This window comes from Lepisma saccharinum, chromosome 1 (assembly GCF_977018435.1).
Source record: "Lepisma saccharinum chromosome 1, izLepSacc3.1, whole genome shotgun sequence".
In the NCBI taxonomy this organism is placed as follows: Eukaryota; Metazoa; Arthropoda; class Insecta; order Zygentoma; family Lepismatidae; genus Lepisma; species Lepisma saccharinum.
Genome location: NC_139229.1, coordinates 32,601,486 through 32,622,667, shown reverse-complemented (window position 1 = coordinate 32,622,667; position 21,182 = coordinate 32,601,486). Strand labels below are relative to the sequence as shown.

Sequence of the window (21,182 nt, the reverse complement as noted above, 5' to 3'; positions counted from 1 at the left end):
TCCTTATTTCGTAGGCAATCTGGATTTCGGAAGGAATCCTTATTTCGTAGGCAATCTGGATTTCGGAAGGAATCCTTATTTCGTAGGCAATCTGGATTTCGGAGGATGTCCTTATTTCGTAGGCAATCTGGATTTGGGAAGGAATCCTTATTTCGTAGGCAATCTGGATTTCGGAGGAAATCCTTATTTCGTAGGCAATCTGGATTTCGTAAGAAATCCTTATTTCGTAGGCAATCTGGATTTCGGAGGAAATCCTTATTTCGTAGGCAATCTGGATTTCGGAAGGAATCCTTATTTCGTAGGCAATCTGGATTTCGGAAGGAATCCTTATTTCGTAGGCAATCTGGATTTCGGAAGGAATCCTTATTTCGTAGGCAATCTGGATTTCGGAAGGAATCCTTATTTCGTAGGCAATGTGGATTTCGGAGGAAATCCTTATTTCGTAGGCAATCTGGATTTCGGAAGGAATCCTTATTTCGTAGGCAATTCGGATTCCCGAAGGAATTCTTAAATCTAGATTTTGGAGGCAATCCAGATGTAGGATTGAATTATTATTTCGGAGGCAATCCGGATTTAACCACAGCCAGTATAATATATGTGAAGGTTTGTATCGTTTCCTTCATAATAGAGTGTGGTTGCTCTTTCATTTCTCTCGTCAGTATTTGTTTCGATCATTACGATTAGCTGAAATGTGAATGAATAAGCCAACAACTTCCTCTCTTTCTCGGATATAACTAACATAATATGCATGTTTGCAGTTCCACACTTTCCTTTCTTCCCCACTAAAAAATTGTATTTTTTCTCTTCCTATTTTATGTTTTTTTAAATTATTATTCCGCGTACCTTCGTACCTGCCTGTCATGGTTTTACACATTTCACGCACAGTTCTGTCGTCTCCCCCTACCTTATTCCCTCCCCCGACTTTGTACCTCTCTCATTATATCCAGAAATGATATTGCCTTCTCTCCTCCGGAGTGTAAAGGCCGGCTAAGGAGCTCTGGTGCCTTGATCCACAGCCAGGACCCTTTCTGTCATGTTTTGACTTCATGTGTGCTGAGCGGCCTTACACAATGTCAAATTAGTATGGAGATGTAAGACCTCAGATATTTGTGATTTTAGTCCTTCAAAATTCCCGACTAATGACAGACGTCGTTCTGTCGTAAATGCCTTGTCCAGCATTTTGTTAAGTGTCCCGACCTCATATTACATGATGGAATCTGGTGCATAGCCAACAAAAAATCACCCATGATTTTATCATCCATCATGTCTTTCTTTCTCTTTCTCTCTCTCTCTTTCATTTGTCTCTATCTTCCTTTCTATATCTCAATCTTCCTTTCTATATCTCTATCTTCTTTTCTATATCTCTATCTTCTTTTCTATATCTCTATCTTCCTTTCTATATCTCTATCTTCTTTTCTATATCTCTATCTTCCTTTCTATATCTCTCTCTTCCTTCTCTCTTTCCCCTTCTTTTTCCTTTTCTCTTTTCTCCCTCTCTCTCTCTCTCTTTCCCCATCTCTCTTAACTCTTTTCTCTTCCTTTTTATATCTTCCTCCCTTCTCTCCTTCTCTTTCAAATGTTATCTCTTCCTTTCTCTCTTTTCCTTCTACTTTTCTTTTCTCTCTTTTCCCCTTTTATTTATATATCTCTCTCTCTCTATTTCTTTCTCTTCCTTCCTCTTTCCCTTTTCCTTTTCTATCTTCCTTTCTCTCTCTTTTCTTTTCGTTATCTCTCCCTTTCTGTCTGTTCCATTCTCTATTTCTCTCTTCATTTCTCTCTTCCTTTCTATCTATTCCTTTCTCTTGCCTCTCACTCCCTTTCTCTGTTACTTTCCGGCATCTTTTGTTTAACCTCTTCTCTTTCTGCCTCTCTGTCTATATCGTGTATCCGTGATTAATGTAGCAATTGAATCCTTGGTAATGAGTTCGAATCAGTTACAGTGTTGTCAACCTAGACAATCTTAGAAAGGTTCTTAACAATGTTTAAGTTTATTCTTTGCGAATTACGTAACCATTCGTTGGCCAAAGTGTCGAATATGAAACAATGAACGACAATGAAGTTGCAAGAAAGGTGCCTCTCGCCCTCGGTAATAGATATATCATGTCCTACACCGGGAACAGGGGAAGCGTGACCACGAAATCACACAGGGGACGCGCAGTGATCAACGGTGATTTATGATGTCACTCTCGATGGCAGCCTTCGGTGATTTATCATCCAGCGCCCGTGTGCCCAGCGGAATGGCAGCGTTGACGTTTTCGTCTTCTTTTAGTGGAGCAGCCGAGGAACTTATTTTCTTGGTCCACGGGCGTTTGATGTTCGAATATGTTTTTACCTTTTTTATATAAAGGGGAGGGATCACTGAATAAGCCAATCTCCATCCACATACATTCATATGTGATTAGTGTCCTGACGCTAATTCTGCTGAATATAGGTTCCCCCGTTTTTATTTCAATTGATTTCATGTATGTATATATAAAAAAGTATGTAAAATGATGTGTTTTATACCATACTTATTTCTGGCATCCAGAAGTAAACGTAGTTTAATAATAATGATGAAAATTAGAGAGAGAATTATACGTAGAGTAAGATTATGTGATTTGGATAGGACAACTATTATTGAAGTCATTAATTTAGTATTAAGGTATCGAGTACACTAAATATATATTGACGATTAGAAATTTAAAAATAAAACAGAGCAATTCCATTGTGACAGACGAGACATTCAGACAAATTCACATTTTCTTAGCATCTTCAAACGTGTAACTCTATTAATTGATGTAATTTCATTTTTCTTTGATAAAAGTTATTCAATTTCAGAATATTCCTCCACCTCTCAATTTTCAGTTCCCAAATATACATTTTTCGTAATTGTGATACACTTCTGATAATTGACTTTTTAAGAACTGACTCGGTCTTTCAGAAAACTCTTGTGAAATATAGGCTTTACTGCAACAATTTTATTTTATTTTTACAAAGCATACTTTGTTCGACAGTTAAATGCTTTTGGTTTCTGAAATATTATTACGTACATTTCTGTAAACAGGTTTTACCTGTGACGGGTGTACATTATTTTATTTCTAGAATTATGGAACAACGAAAAGGCTATCATAAATAGATTCTTCAAACTAAAGTTTCTTTCAGAATTGAAGTAGGATATTTCAGACCTCTTAGATACGTATATATAGAAACAATAAATGAGAGAATCAGAATGAAATTAGAATTAATTTAATTTTCTTATGGTGTTATCCATATTGAAACTAAATTAAGTGGAAGCACCACATATAAATCTCACTTCTATTCAAGGTGGGAGGATTTCAATTGCGATTTAAATGAAGATTTAAACCAGATGATTTTTTAAAAGAATCACTGACTCAAATCAATAATTTTATAGGCAAGAGTAGCAAACAGTTTGTGTAGATTAATATGCAAAATGCTAATCATGTTAAACTGTAAATAAACATGGCAGCTGATATTTTGCAAACTACCATTAAAAAGATGGCTAAGGACTATAAAAAATATTTTAAGTTACAATTATATAGCACATCCAGAAATGTTTTATTTTCACTGGAAGAAAAGTTATTGAAATTGTTATAGTTTCATTAAAACACAATACTATCAGAAACAGTAAAATATGTATTTACATACACTTTTTTCATTAATCGAACTGTTCAAATATTTTACAGGGCCGTTTACCAGAAGAAGCCTTTCTGTAAAAAGCATATATCTACCTAGGTATGGTGTCGAAAACCAAACAAGCAATTTTAAGCGTTTTTTTTTAAAATCAAAATTCCATTTAAATAAGAAAACTGTTTAAATAAAAACAAATCATCAGAAGTGATTTTTATCCAACCTGATTCTACTATAAAAACAAAAAGATTTGAAACACGTAAGACATATCACTAAAACAGAAACTGTCTTCAATTATTTATGTGTATTGGTTGTGAAGCCTTCCTGGTGACAACGCCAAAGCATTTACATGATATGTCATCTTTGTCAGGACAAACCCAGTAAGTTCCACTTGGATGCAAATATTTTAGTGGGAGTTCTCTTTTGTCTATGCCAATCTCTAGCACAGTGGCAAGGGCTAATTTTTTTTTTTTTTGTTTTTCTTTTTACTACGGTTTGGAGCTTGAACTGAGAGTGACACCAACAGGAAATCCTTAATTCCAAATGCTGCCAAATTCCTCCCCTTTCTTTTCCTGCTCTTGTTAAAACATGACCTAACCTGCATGTTCTCTCCGTAAAATTTTAAAATCCGATTCGATTCGAGATGCATAACTTCCAAGAGTTTGCTTCTCGAAGCCTTTGATCGTTCCGACATGCGCCGCACGGCTGACTCTTCGCAGCGGTTCCTTCCGCAGCCAGTTAAATCTCGTTGGTTGCGAATCTCAACGCAGAACCCTTTCTCTCCTTATTAACTCCGACGACTAGAATCTTGTTAAGTGAATTTCAATTAAAGCCTTCATTCTTCCTTGCCTCTTCTCCTTTTGTCGGACGTGGCAACTTGGCTTAAAACTCGAAACAAAGCCTCCAGCCGCCCTAAATCACATTATTTAACCGCCGCATGAATGGGTACGGTCGGATCGTGAGCAGTGGTGCCATATCCGATACGTATTGCTCCAAGCTTGGATCCATAACGTAATGTGAGTTGTCTATGAATGGGAACTCTTTCTAGTCACTAACTAGCTATTTTAGAGCATTAGCGTTTGACAGCTGTAATGGACACTCAAAAACAATCAAAAATATGTGTATTTTATTACTCTTTATGTTCTTTCATAAAAACAGGTTTTGTCCTCTCGTCAATAGATTACTAATGTGCATTTGTTATTAATGTCGGCGATAGAGATGGATGCTTTCCCATTCTGTATTATCACAGGCTTTGAACGCTGCGGGTTGTACAGGACAGACAGACTCGTTTCCAGCTGGTTTATTCTTGTATTAGACGCTTAGTAAGATGCAATAAGGTCTAGAATTATAGGATAGTGACAGCTTGCGTTTAGGGAGTGGTAGTATTTATGTGTGTGGAGATTTACTTCGAGGTGACAGTGTTTAAAGTACATAACTCCTTTAATCCCACATTGTGTTACAAGTCTTGTTTTCTTTTCCACGAAGGATGGATGGGAGTTGTTGCTTCTCTCTTTCCGAGCGGGACTTGCGGAATCGGGGTCTCACCCTTTCCGGGAGTGTCTGCCGGGAACGATGTGTCCAGTAGTGTTTGGGAGAAACTGTGTTTTCCGTAGGGACGGGAAATGGTGTGTCCGGGAGAGACGGGCGGAAACATGTCTGTCCGGGAGGGATGGGTGAAAACTGAGTCCCGGAGACACTGTCGGAAACGGCGTGTCACGTAGGAACTGTCGGAAACTGTGTGTCACGTAGGAACAGGCGGAAACGGTGTGTCACGTAGGAACTGGCGGAAACTGTGTGTCACGTAGGAGCTGGCGGAAACTGTGTGTCACGTAGGAACTGGCGCAAACTGTGTGTCACGTAGGAACTGTCGGAAACTGGTGTGTCACGTAGGAACTGTCGGAAACTTGTGTGTCACGTAGGAACTGTCGGAAACTGGTGTGTCACGTAGGAACTGTCGGAAACTGGTGTGTCACGTAGGAACTGTCGGAATCTTTGGAACTGGCGGAAACGGTGTGTCACGTTGGAACTGGCGGAAACTGTGTGTCACGTTGGAACTGGCGGAAACGGTGAGTCACGCAGGAGCTGGCGGAAACTGTGAGTCACGCTGGAACTGGCGGAAACTGTGAGTCACGCTGGAACTGGCGGAAACGGTGTGTCACGCAGGAACTGGCGGAAACGGTCTTTCACGGGAAGAATGGCTGAATCAATTTCCTATTATACTCTGTCTCGATAATCTCTGGAGCAAGCGAACGAAAGCAAGTCTCTGCGGAAGTACGGAAGTAATGGCTCGAGAGGGCTCGAGGGAACTGGATTCCGTGGAGTCGGAAAGGCGACTGCAGTTACCAGCCTTTGCAGAAGTATCCAGAGATTTCTTGGATAGAGTATAGGCATATTCTGTTCATGTTGTATAGAACGACCACAAGGAAGAGAACCTTCGGCCAGAAGCCTCCGTGCACCTTTCCCTCCATTCAACTCGGGCCATAAGGAAGCCTGCTGCACTCTACCACTCCGCTCCACGCGGGAATACGATGCACAGGAGTCGCGGGTCTTCACGGATTCTTTTGCCTATGGTTGCACTATACACGACTGTTTGAGCATGAAGATGACACTCATTTTCCCTCGTAAAGCCCGACAACCTTAAGGGCTTCAACACTACCACGCTAACGGTTTTTCCAGTTGCCTGCGCAACGTTAAAATATACGATCCTTGCTTTCCGAAAACGACGCGTTCATGTGCTGCGTTTGTCGGACAGCGAGGAAGATCTTTTAGAGGATGCTTTATGGCTGGCGCATATTCCGAGTTTGGATTCGCATTGGAAAACGCATTATCTTCGGAACGAGGGCATCTTCAGCCGGGAGTGGAAACAAGAATCTTGCAGAAGACCCTGCTAAAAGTACGTTTTGACTGCGATGCTAGAGATTAATATACTTCCCAAATGTCTTCCCGTTTTTGAAACGAGATGAGTACATTCTAATGGTATGATACTGTGGACTAGCCAAGGAAAGAAATATTTCAGGCGACGGACTTTATCAATATGGCATGGTAACTCTTTCTTCTCCAGTTATGGTTGGTTGATTTGGTGTCTTAAGTCCATTTTGTGCATAGTAAGGCTAATTGGGACTGGACCTACAGTTTAAATGGAATCCAAACCTCCACCGGGTATCCAACTCTTTCCCAGTTATATCTAAAATCATTTGAATAACGTGGAATTTCGTAACATACATAACTTGAAGTGTCGTCCCCCTTTTTTCGTACGATATATTAGGAAAAAAATTACATCCTCACCGCGTCTTTCCGAATGTAACCGGTTAACCGAATTCTTGTCAGGTGATTGGTTATTGTAAGTCACTTTTCTGCTCCTTTTGGCTAATCGTGAAGATGAAGATAAAAGGTGGTAATATGGAATTACTGAAAGGACAATGATAAACACACATGGACAGGACACAACGCAAACTCCACAGAGGATTATCCTGGCTGAGAGTCCAGCTGCCAGACCCTCGGCCCACCTCAATTGCGGAGTGGTTAGCGCAACGCGCTGCAACCGCAGGGGTCCAGAGTTCGATTCCCGGCTTAGACGTGGGTATACTATGGTGCATATGACCTGCCAAGGGCGTTCGTTTCCTTTATAGGGCCAACTCAGCACTTAGAAATGATGTCTGTCCTTGGGATGGTTAAAAATATCCGGATTCCGGAAAATTTAAAATCCAGATTCTGATATTTTACTAGCTGGTTCTCACCCCCCCCCCCCAATCGACTTTCAGAATTTCTCAAACTTTTTAACATTAACAAATGTCAAGACCTCAGGCACTTATTGATGAGTGCCCCTTCATCAATTTCATCATATCATCAATCATCCCCATTGTCGTGATTACCCAAAATTGGTAGTAAATCGACGCTAAATGATAAAAATGAAATCATGCCAGGCAGGCCGTAGCCAGGATTTTATTTGGGAAGCTTATTAGCAGCCGCCACCTAAAGCCTTGAAGATGAATTTCTCAGTACATTACAAATTATTATACAAGATGTTTAATCCTGCTAAGGAAGTAAATGTAATTACCACTATACAGTATTTAAATTATGTGTTTGTAGTATTTCGTGGGGTCTTTAGCTCCCCTTAGACCTCCCCCTTGGCTACGCGCCTGAAGCCTGAATATTCTGCAAGAATGCCGTACACAGTGTACTACCCGCCTTAGATATTTGTTATATAAGATGGTGCAGAGTAATAGAAACCTCGTAATGCAATAGTAGTTATTTCGTAACACATTTTTGTTCTAAAGAACATGAATTGTGGATATCAAGATTACCTTCTCGAGTTTAAAGAACTCCAGCAATGGATTTTGAGTGAACAGAAGTTTTGATATTTCACCCCAGTTGGAAACATTGGTAGTTTCTACCATCCGGGACAATGGGATGCTCCTTCGTATTTCTCAGGGATGTTCTGTCTATTTTCGTGGAGCGATGATAAATGACGTCTCCCAAATCGTTTCTCTTTTTCCGGGCACGTTCTGGAAGAGCGGCGCACAATAACGGTCTCCGGTATGGAATATGACCGTTGAGTGGCTACTCTTTTTCACTGCGTTATTTTTCTTTAGTTTGCGTCGATTCAGATTTTTTTTTCTCCGGAGCGAAGGTAGAGTCGAAATGCTCTTGGAGACACGAATCATCTTTTGGGATTGCAGAGGGTTGTTTATCGGAGATGATTTCCGGGAGATAGAAGTTCACAAACGTGGTTTGCTTTGTAACTCTATTGTTTTGATGTGGGAAAGAGTATGACTTGACTTTATTACTAATTAGCTGATTACCCGGCGTTGTCCGGGTATTTATTTATCCAAATATTCTATTAGAAAGGAAAATAATGAATTCTAACTATAGTGTAAAATGAACTTGGAGTTAAACGGCATTGGGAGTGTCACTATTCATTTTAGCGACCCCAAGAACAATGGATTCCACACTAATATCGGTCGTTTTACATGTCACCTCTTCCCACCCCCACTCCTAAGGGTGCCAGTGGTGTCTTCGAGTTGAACCGCATTGGGAGTGTTACTATTCATCTTAGCGACCCCGTAAACTATGGATTCCAAACTAATATTGGTCGTTTTCGCAACACAAAGTCATATCAGCCTGAATGTCGGACAACCCGAGAAACACTATCGTTGTGCGGTATTGCACAGAGTCACGGATGTGTGTTTGTGCGGAATTTAATATTGGTCGTTTTCGATTATTTTTACATGTCACCCCTTCCCACCCTACCCCTAGGGGTATCTTACCCTCAAAGTATTCTTTCCAGATTGCAAGTGATACGTGCAAAAAGTTTGGTTGAAATTGCTCCAGGCGTTCGAGAGTTATGTCAGAAAATAATACATACACACACACACACACCAACAACACACATACACCCATTTTTATATATATAGAAGATTCATAACTAGCAATGTATTGTATTTGCGTCTGCTTTCGTTCTTACTATAGTGTAACTACATGCTTCCTTATGACCAGAGTTGAACCAAAGGAGGAGTAGGTGCACGGAGACTTTTGCTCGAAGGTTATTTTCCTTGTGGTCGCTCTATAGAAACCTATCACGCCTCAAAATCAACGTTTCTAGTTTAAGAAAATTTTTCATACATGATAGCTGATAACTATTTAATCTAATTCTAATTACATGGAAGGACCAATAATGATATGTTAAAAAAACTAAAAATTTCTCCAGTATTTTCACTAATCGTATGGACACCTTTCCCTCTCTCTTTCTCTATGTCTCCGTGTATCTTTTCCTCCCTCTCTCTGCCTGTTTGTTTTCTCTGTATCTTTTCTTACGTTCTCTTTCTATTTCATCTCCTCTCTCTCTCTCTATTTTTGTATCGTACTCGTTCTGTTTGTCTCTTATCTATCTATCTGCTCGTGCTTCTTCCCCCCTCCTCTCTGTATGTTCTTCCTTCATATTCTCTCCTTCTCTTCCTGTTTGTCATTTTCATGTTTGTCTTTCTCTCTTCCACGGTCTGTTCACAAGTTTTTCCTTCCTCCATTTCTCTTTCTACCTCCCTCTCTGTTCGTGTGGCTTTCCCCTCTTCCTCCCTCCATTCTCTCTCTGCTTGCGTGTCTTTCCTCTGTGCCTTTCCTTCCTCTCCCTCTCTATTTCTATCTTCTCTGTGTATCTCTGTTTCTATCTCTCCCTGTTTTCTCTGTCTTTTCCTCCTTCCCACTCTCTATTTCCCAGTTCCTATGTGTGTGTGACTCTTTTTCCCATGTGTATTTGTGTTTCTCTTTCCCTCTCGCTTTTTCCCCACACTTTCTGCAACACCTAACCACTCTATCAAATAGTAAGGAGGCTTTGGTGACTAGTACAACAATCAAGATATCGAACAATCTATTTTCCCATTCCTTAATCTTAAACGCGAAACCTTTAAAATCTACATATCCTTTCAAAAACCACCATCGTGGGACATCAACAACATTTTTGTTTCCCTCGTTCTCCCTTATGAGAATAATTAACCATCCTCTCTGTGGCCCAATCAAATAAGAGGACACGCTAAACCCGCAGCCCAGGAGAAGCGACATCCAAGTTTAAACGGTCGTTTTAATCACGGCGTTCCACTCGTGTTTCCCTCCTGCTATCTACCCAAGAGGGAAGGGACAAAATTGACCGAAACGTTATCGCAGTGTTTGTGCATGTGTGACTTTTTTGTCCCCCTTCCGTGGGTAGAGTGTGGCACTGTATAAACATGACTGTAATTAAATCTGGCGGCGATTTCATTGGATAACCCCTCCCCATCTTGTTCGCCCAGTTTCGACTCCTGTCTGCCGAGCCTAGGAAGGGGGAGGGGAGAGAAGAATTACATAATCGGAGCCAGGATGAGAGTCGTCGAAACGAATCGGTTCGTAATCTCTTGAGGACTGCCCGTGAAGCGTCGGGTTTCATTGTTTATCCCAGAGGAGTCTCATCCCCTATCGTCTGCCTGGCACGCAGAGTCCCTGTTGTTCGTTGCGGATTTTGCTGACTTGTTTTCGATGGTCACAACATCGTAGGAAATTACGTTGTTTTAGGTTCCCATACAATGTTGATGGCTCGTGGGGAAAACAATTTCTGTCACTCTTCTGGCAACACCTTCGTGATATTCCATGACGCTTGATAATCTGGAAATTTTTTTCACTCAAAATTTTCATTGAATCAACTACTGTGTTCTGTACAATTCTGACACTTCATTAATAAAACATTTTCACACATCTTAGTCATGCTTAACCTTTGGACACTACTATAGCTATAAAAATTATAATATTTTTTCACTTCTTAATTATTAACAGAAAATGCCTCTGCAAAAATCTGATAAATGAACTCTAAATCAGGATGTGGACAGTATATTATGTGCAGAACTTCAATGGCGGCCATCTTGCAATTCGGACGTCAAGTACGTTTGGTCTCTGACACATTTTCCAGCAAAACACCTAGTAATATATGACTGCGTGCCTCCAAATGAAGGCATCCTCCATAGACATTTCTTCCCTTCATGCAAAAACCCAAAAAACTTACAAATGGACCAGACTTCTAAAGGAGAGATGGTCGATTTTATTTGTTAATGTCTACAGAGGCAGCAATCTTGGAATTATGACGTCACACGGGTCATACACCACAACTTAGAATTCTTGCAAAAAAGGGTACGAAATACTTTCACTGGATATATCTCCATAACAGTGCGAGATAGTAAAAAAAGATAAGAATATTTTTTGTTCCGTTTTCAATTCTGAACGAACAAAGTCGCTATGCAAAATTGTCAAAAAACAATTTTAAAGGAGTTATGATAGATTTATTTTGATAGTGCGTGAAGCGGCAGCCATCTTGGATTTATGACGTCACAGAGGCCATACGCCACAATTGCAGGCAAAACACCTGGTAGTACATGATTGTGTACCACATTAGCAATGTATTTGCAGTAATCACTTCATCCCTTCATTCAAAAACCCACGGGATTACAAATGCCCCTGGACTATAATGAAAATGATAAAATCTAAAATCTGTCCTCTGCGCATCCTGCTGTTGAGAGCACGCGGTTCTTCAGCGTGTGCCAACGTCTTGTTTGTTTTCCTCTTCTTTCTCTAACCCTTATGCCTTTACAGCTTCGGGGATGACTCGACCCGCTCCATTCTTTACTGTTCTTGGTCATCCTCTTTATTTCTTCAAATGCGAGTTATTGGTGTCGTCACCTGCCACGTGAACGCTGTGCTGGATTTTACAACGTGCTTTCTATCCATTTGACGCTTCCATTTATCAAAACCAAAACTAGAGCCCGGATTTGTATGTAATTGCATACTCTATTCCTTTCTAGATACGTACTTTGAACACGAAAATGTCAACGAATTATATAACTGACGTCATTTTGCATAAGTTTTATGTTACATGTTTGCCAGGATATTACATATTTTACATATTTGGTAATTAAGTTTACATAAAACAACATATTTCAATTTTTTTCCTGTTTTGATCCTTTTTATTATATATTTTCGATATCTGAAACATGAGGAAGGAAATTTCTACCTCATGTGATGTCTTATTTTCTAATCAGTGGGCAGTGATTGTGCCATAATCATTGTGCTTATGGTCACCTAAAATTGACTGCCAAGTCGAAAGACAGGCTGAAGAAAAAAAATACTGGAACTGTTATTTATGTAAAGATGCTAGAGTTTCTCCCCCCCCCCCCTTCTGGATACATATTTTCGTTTCGCCTTTAGGTTTAGGCAAAGCACCTAGAAACTTGGCTTCGGTGAACAAGAGAGCTAGTTTCCTGTACGTAGCGAGTTACACAATATGTTCCCTTGTACAAAAAGTACAAAAGCAGCTATGTATTTTCATTCGGTTGTTCTTTCTGTAGACGCTTCTTTATTCTTTCGAAAGATACGGAGAGCTCTCTTACATATTTATATATTCTACAATAATTTGCGATGTGAAATGCAATTAATAGTTGACAAAATTGGTTTATTAAATATGTGCACGTTGCTGTTGAACAACTTATGTTATGAAAATTATGTTGAATATGTTCAAATAAAATAAATATCCAGCAGAATTCTTGAAATTGCTTGGATACTCGATTATTATTAATATTACATATCCTATGATACTACATATTTAGCTACATATCCTTTTGATAATCCATATTTAGGTACATATTTTATAAATTATTGTTACATATTTATGTACATATTTTGTAATATTTTGATGTTACATATGTTTTTGTACCTCTCATTTACTTGTTCAGTAACGTTTTGGAATTGAAAGTTCGTTTACCTGAGTTTGACTAACGTTGACTTACGTGTTTTTTCCCTGACCCTTCAAAGTGAAAAAAACACGCGGTGATTCTCTCTTAACACTTTGAAATGAGCTGCACAGGTGCCTAGATCGTGTTTCCGATATGTTCAAACGCTATTGCTTATTTGTTTCGCCTCCAGCGACATTGCCGGCGCCTTTTGGTAACTTGTCTCTGCGCCATGCTCGGCGATTAACGACCCCCCCGGTAGGAGAGCTTCTTTGTTAACGCTGCATCTGTCACCCACCTTCTAGCAGAATCCTGATTGAGAGACGAGGCCTTGTGGATGAGGTGGCATAAAAGTTAGTTGCTCCTGGCCGTTCCAAGTGAAGCGTTGTTGCCATTTGAGATAAAAATAACATTGACGAGTTATTGAATTGTTGTTTTAAGTCCACTTTATTTACAGAAAGACTAATCGAGACTGGACCTCCTCAAGACCATCTTGAGATTCAGGCCGCAGCGCTCAGTCAACACGTCATCATCTGTAGGCGATCGTCTTAACGGTCTGGTAAACCCATTGTCGTATTTTTATTGTAGAGAATTAAGGTATATTTATTTATTTTATGATGTTAAATTTTGATATTTACCCTCCTGACGAAAATAGTAGAATATTGAATATTTACACTGAAATTTTCATTCAGTAAGTCACTATGGCCATAACAAAAATTCCTTCCATAGCACAAAGAAAGAGTTGAAAACCGTTAGAAACTTCCTGGCGGAAAAAATTAAGCATTGTATTTCTTTGCAAAATATTATCCGAAATATTTGTCAGCTACAGTAAAACTAGTTACAGCTTTTGTATGAACTTTTGTATGTAAAAATCAATGGATTAAATCAAAATCCCGCATGTTAGGTCGACCGTAAACTTGCCAAGATATCTAATCAATTAAATTTTCTTTAACTTTACCCAAAATTAATCAACCAGATAATGTAGATATTCTGTGTAGCTATACAATCTCAATACAAGAACTTAATTTCTATAACCTCTCAGCAAATGTGAAAGAAATTGGTACAAGGGCAATGTTACATTTATGTGAATAAAGAATAAAGACTAAACCTAAATCACTTGTCACATTGTAATTTCGACCCTTTTGACTTTATTGAACGAAATATAATCTAAACAAATTTAATCAATTGATTGTCGTTAGTAGGATGTGTGACAGTTTTTCAACATTTTTATTGAAAAAAAAAGAACAGATTAATACTTCGATCTTAGCGTTCATTTGGAAAATAAACATTTGGAATATTTCCTTACATTGTGTTTACACTCTTAATAAAATCGTGAAGAATGTTAGTGAATTATGAAACATTAACACTGATTTAATAATCAAAATTACGAACATCGAAGCTTCACAAAGACAAAAAATAGACATTTGTGTTTGAAACATAAGTAATATATTCTTGGATAATTTTACACACGAATATTTCATCAAAGTTCTTGTTACACATCGTACCCTTGTATTTGATTTCATAACATATTCGTATCTTCCATTAGCCTAAAGAAGCATAAAAGCGGAGTAAAATAAGAATGAAAATGTACACATGTATCAATTTGGCCCAGTTGTAAAGCTTTCTTTCATTAAGCATACTTTGAAACTGAAAATTTGTGTAAATTATATGAATATTTTATCGAAAGCTTCCATAACAGTTACACTAACAAACTGCTTTGGTAGACATGATGGTAATATTTTAAACGTTGACTAAATCTTGAAACAAATAATTTTGAAATCATAAGAAACAACGCATCTTAACGTTGTAATTCAGATTTAGATTTTAAATTATTTGATATTTCTAAAAAAAAAAAAACTTGTTGACAAGAGATTAAAATTGACCAAATCTAAGAGTATACTCGCATTAGATGCCTATTCCGGACACATGAAATCTTTACATCATGAACTATTTCTGTTATTTATTTATGAGTATGAAACCTTTGTTACTTAAGTTACATTTTATCGGAGGAATCACATGGAATTGCCCTACATATTTCTCATTTTCAGCAACATCTTGAAGAAATGTGAACGTTACTCTTACCCTTTTCACCATAATTGCCTCTGCAATTGAGCACACAACACTTATACGCAATACCTTTTGTACATTTAAGCATATTTACACGTCATGTAAACTCGAATACAGTTCTTAAATTTTCATTACAATTCCACATTCACTAAAAAGGTCCAACATTGATTCCCAAGAAGCAAATCAAACATGGCGGCTATCTCGCCTCCAGTTGCTGACGTTTAGTCACGTGACCAGAGCAAGCCATCAGGCTTTCAGATAGAGAAGGTAATGACCTCCTACAGTTTAAAGTGGGATCTGAAGCACTGTGCAACGTGCCTCCACTGAGAATCGGACCCGAGCCCCCTTGATTACAAGGCGACAACACTACCACTGTTCCATGGAAGATTTGTTGAGATTCATATAAATAATCAAAAACAAATTATTATATTGCCCCTCTTCAAGAAATACATGTATAAAAATCATACAGGGTGACTATAAAATCTTGCTCCAATGGGAAAATTGATGAAAAGCACATTTCCATAATGCAAAACAGGTTAGCCATCAGTCTGAACACACTTCCTCAGACGCTTCAACGTGTTTCCTTCAATTCTCTTCAAACTGTAATTTTTCAACTGCGCTGGAATATGTTGCTCTCTTCGGCTGTCTCATACGGAACCAGACCGTCAGTTCCCTCTGCATCCATGCATTCAGTTGTCTTTCGTCACTCACCTGTAATCAGGAACAATACCTCCATTCTTCCCAGATTTTATCCCCACCCTCTATACAATATTATTGGTGACTACAATGTCCAATTATCAGACATCATGTATCTCAACATATTGATAGGGGTGTGTGGCCTAGTTATACGGCCATTCCTGAATTTGACTTCTCTCCAATGTACTCCAGCCATCTTTGTACTCTGCCTTCTTCCCATAGTTTTCATATTGGTTTCCAGTAGTAATAGCGGATCTTTGGATCACTACATCCGGTGTCATGTTACACCCTGTGGCCTTGACGTCATCCGTGGTTGAGAGCAGAGATCAATGACGCAGCAGAAATTTGATCCCCTGTTGACCTTGAAGACATCTATCTCAGAGCCCGGTGTCGATGTGGAAGTGGTAGGGGGCTCAAATGACCCCCTGATGTTGTTTCTGGGTGTTTACTAACCTAACGTGTGTGTGTGTGGAGGATATGCGTGCGCATTCCGCGAATGTGTGGTTACAACCCGCCACTGACTTCATTGTTTGTAAACATCGTCCTAGTTGGTGCTAGTAATGTGTGCGAATGTGTGGTTAGAAGCCGTCACTGATTGCATTTTGTAAACACAGAGTGCTTTACTTCTTGTTTTTTTCCGAGGTTTGCTCTTTGTTTACAAAACAGAACATTTCCGAGAGGTGGCGTTGTAATCAAACAGGATGGATACACTCAGGATAGAGAATTGTACATGCTTGTGACCAATTCCGAAAGGAGCCGGAGGTTTTCGAAGTAATTCGAAACTCAATGCGGAATCGTGTACAGTTTTGCATCCAGATGCAAGACGACACTTTTAACACCTGTACAGTAATTGTAACATGTAACATACTAACATTTGTTAAAGTAAGTAGAATATTCAATTGAGATCTCCAATGACTTTTCTTACTGTATTTTTTAGCATTTTACCAACTAGGACGACGTTTACAAACAATGAAGTCAGTGTCGGCTTGCAACCACACATTCGCAATTATCTCGAAAACGGCTTGTTTGCAGACCCATGTGTAGGGCTCAAGCGATACTAATGCCAATGTATCGGTATCGGAAAGTATCGGCTGGGATCTATTTAGCGATACTAGCCGATACCTTTCCGGCATTTTCGTCTTTCACAGGGTCCACGATACTTTCGCGGTCTCATTATCCTAGAAATTGTGCAAAATTATTTTTTTAAAAATTTGCAACAATTTTGCATGAAAATCCTTATTTTGTGATTACATATGTAATTACATGTATCGATTTACCAATTTGCTCTAAGACATTCAAGAGCTGTATAATAATATTAAAATGTTATAACGTTTGAGGCAGACGATGAAAATTGCACAGAAAGAGTTAAATCTTCCCATCGTCCCAACAAAATATTAATTAATAAACATGTTCACACACCAATCGAAAATATTAAAAATAATATGAAGATATGCAGGGTCTTATCATCCCTCTAAAAAAAATACAGCCCTTTTCCCTTTAAAGTAAAACTAAGCCGCAATAATTATTGCAGTACCAACAGGAATTAAAAGTATTTAGATAAATTGCTACCCTATCAATAATATGAATATTGTTATGTATTCTTGAATGTCGTAGCAAATTTCTTGGTAAATTGATATATGTACTCACTAATATTGATTAATATTTTGATCAGCTTTTACACTCTATTCCGGAAATCTCTGGAGCTAGTCCGCGCATAACGGAAGAAAGCGAGTGGGCGGAGCGAAGCAGTACTCGCTGCTACAAAGGCTTGTAACTGAAGTCACTTTTCTCTCCTCCACGTTCACTGGCACTTCTCGAGTCACTATCTGCGCAGAGACTTACTTTCGTTCGCTCGCTCCAGAGTTTCCCGGGACAGAGACAATTTTCAAGTGTAGGTATCGATAGGAATGGGTAAGACGTAAGAATATCCGTTCACAATGGCATTGTAATCATAAATGTGACATATCTCTGTTCATACATTGTACCTTAAAATATTATTGTTTGGCAACGATATTGATATTCCGTATATTTCATTTCAGGTGCTACGCAGTACGTTCGGGAGCAAGTTGTTGTGTCAAAACACCGACGTTCCTGTCCAAACCGTGGGATCCTGCGTCGCAACAGCCTGTTCCCAAACTAGATGACGCCCGTGGCGTAACGGAGCTCCGCGCATGAGGGCAATGGACCGGACGATCGCGGTTAGCAATGACGTGACGTTGTGAAGTTGAGTGTGCGTTCCGCTCGGCCCTCCTCGCGTACAGACAACCCCCCACCCCCACCCCCACTCCTTCTCCACTTGTTCGAGGATGACATTTCGGCCGCCCGTGTTAACCCCTTCGAGAAGTAACATGTGATTGTGCGTCGAAACATGAAGGTGCAGCGCGGTGCTTTGGTGTACTGGTGGTGCCTCTGGTGGCTGATGACTAGCTGCTTCCTGGAGTTCCAGTGCTACGAGAACCCTCGGAACCGGTGCTTCTGCGGCGGAAACCTGGAGGCCCTCAGGGGGGTGATAACCAGCCCCAACTTCCCGAACCGCTACCCCGTCCCCTGCAAGTGCAAGTGGACCATCAACGCTACCAAGGTCCAGAAGTCTTACCTCACCATCGTTCGCCTGACACAGGTGTACGTCATGTCCGGTTTGGTCGTGAAGACGTTGAACTACCCGTGGAAAGTCCCTCAGAACTCGAACTCGGTAGCGGTGGTTAACAAGAGCGTTATAGAGAGCCAGAACTACCTCAGGTTCACGAACCATACCGTGACGGTGGAGTTCGAAGCCAGCTCCATCATGAACAACCACTTTCGGGCTCTCGGGAACCTCACCGAAGTCTACGGGTTCAACATCACGTACGAGATCCTTGGTCTGAACGACAGTTACCAGGAGGACACTTGCACCACCATATACTGCTCTTTGAATGGCAACTGCTACGCCAATAGTGATTTTTCGTAAGTATAGTCTTTGTTCATAATAGCCTATAGGATAACTTTCACACTGAACATATTGTGTTTCCAGCAACCCGCTTCCTTTTCATCAATCCAGAAACAAGGTTAACATTTAGACATTATGTGAAGACAGTCATAAAATACATCAAGTCACAACATGCCATCTGGATGTACCCTTGGGTACTTATCGTGCACTTGTTCTCGTGTACTTGAGTCAGCTTCTGATAGCAAAACACACTAGAAACCAAGAAGATTATGATCGGGAAAGGAAAAAAGGTTCTGAAAAGATTTTTAAAAAAACAAAAAATAAGGGTGCTGAAATAAATGCCTTTATTCACGTAAACCAGTTGCTTTAATATTCTTTATTCAACACTGTAGCAAATAACATAATTTATGTTATAATATAAACGTGGTATAAGTTATGTCATACCATTTTATAGCTCTCGTTCTGCTCTACAAAATGAGACGATATGATTTTATGTAGCTGCTCAAGAAGAGTGGAATCATTTATTTTTCCGTCCAATTTTTTAACAAGACATGAAAGAAGAGGAAGATAAAAGATGCTGAAGCATCAAAGAGAAGGGGGAAAATGGGCTAATCTCATGCAAAGGTGCAACAAAGTGTGTTCATTTTATTTGATTTTATGTCCTAAAATACATATCACAAATGATCGATATGAAAACAGATCTATTTTTGGAAAAGTGCTGCACCTTAAAATCCCTTCCCTAGTGATAACACACATGGATAAGACACAACACAAGCTCCACAGCTGCGAGTCTAGACGCCAGAAGTCTCGTCAACACATAATGTATCATCAGTCTAATGAGGAACTAACTCCCGCGACAGGTTAAGTTTGCAGCAGGTTTTATGTATTAATCAACGCAAGAATGGCGATCAGCATTTCCCGTGCCACTCTTGCCTCAAGCTCCAAGCTGTTCATATCACAGACAGTAAGAAAATCGGCAGTATTGCAGCGAAACTATATTCTGCGCGCACGTTTGCGTCTATATATGCGAAAAGTTGCTGCAAACTTAACCTGTCGCGGGGCTTAGTGCTAGATTAATCAGACTCTCACTTGACTTTGAGATGTTCGCTACGATGATTTGATGTTATTGATTCTGTTTATTTTACTTTGCTTTTTGTGCCAATTTTTCGTTAATTTTGCGAATATGGGGATGAGTGATGATGTGATGAAATTGATGAAACGACACTCACAAATATCCATGCCCAGGCCGGGATTCAAAACCGGGACTCCTGGCGTCGTAGCGCGATCTGTTCACTCCGATGAAACTAGCCCTTTATCTGCTAATGCAGATAGGCCAGAAATGTTTACCAAAACCACTTCCGCTTTTCCGTTTAGAAAAGTTTCTTCAGATCTTCAAAGCAAATTGCACATCCTCAACTTGTACTTTTATAGTCAGACAATGTGAATATTGCTATGCGACTGGCCATTTGGGTTGCATTCTCCTCTCACCCTGCTCGTCACAAATGCCCGTAGGTTTGTGTATGTAAAGTAGGGATGGCCAAACGGATCCGGATCCGAAAAATCCGGATCCGTTCAGATCCGGATCCGGATCCAAAAGTTACGGATCTGGATCCGGATCCGAAAATTCCGGATCCGGATCCGGGTCTGAAAGTTTCGGATCTGCATCGGATCCGAAAGTTCCGGATCTGAATCCGAAAATCCGGATCCGGGTCCGAAAGATTCGGATCTGGATCCGAAAATCCGTATTCGGATCCGAGAGTTTCGTATCTCAATCCCATTAAAATATTACCACACCTTAAAAGGTATTATGATAATGGGATTGAGATACGAAACTCTCGGATCCGGATATTCGGATCCGAGAGTTCCGGATCCGCGGATCCGGGTCTGAAAGTTTCGGATCTGGATCGGATCCGAAAGTTCCGGATCTGAATCCGAAAATCCGGATCCGGATCCGGGTCCGAAAGATTCGGATCTGGATCCGAAAATCCGGATCCGGATCCGAGAGTTTCGTATCTCAATCCCATTAAAATATTACCACACCTTAAAAGGTATTATGATCTTCCATTACAAAGTAATTTTTCGTTAGTCCTACAAGAATTTTTTTTCAAGTGTTGTTCCTAAAATACTTTGCTACGCATCGGCTAACACACTCGTGCACACATGTCAGAGGTGATTTTGTAAATGCCATTGAAACGAATATGTATTGATTCGAATGTATTGGAAATGAAAACAGACATAAATGTGAGACATTCCATTCCAGGATGAAACCTTTAACACATATAACAAGATAGAAATGTTATACAAAAATTATACAATTGTTCTACAGTTACAGTTCTACAAATTAAAATAAAACATTATAATATATGCAGTGTTAAATAATTACAAAGTGTAAGACTAACAAGGGAGGTTATCTGAGTGTCCCCCTCCGATTTCCATGAAACTTGGCAGTATAGTGGGGCCCAAAGGAAGAATTACGTGTTTTTTTGTTTCAGCTAAAAAACGGTTTTAGGGGGCAAAACCCCCTCAAATGTCAAGATGAAGACAAATTGAAGTAAGGATCTGACCCCTGTGTCCCCTCCGATTTCCATGATACTTGCCAGGTGTGTGTATAAACGGGCCCAAAT

General features: G+C 39.7%; 1 protein-coding gene across 2 annotated transcripts in view; it reads left to right on the top strand.

The window, feature by feature from the left end:
• Positions 1–21,182, top strand: part of LOC145994371 (uncharacterized) — a 947,129-nt gene that overhangs the window by 544,169 nt on the left and 381,778 nt on the right. For both annotated transcript variants that reach the window (XM_083130485.1, XM_083130492.1), the window contains exon 3: positions 17,672–18,575. In XM_083130485.1, the coding sequence (XP_082986611.1) occupies positions 18,001–18,575 (575 nt within the window). In that variant the 5' untranslated portion in view covers positions 17,672–18,000. The remainder of the gene's footprint in view (positions 1–17,671; positions 18,576–21,182) is intronic.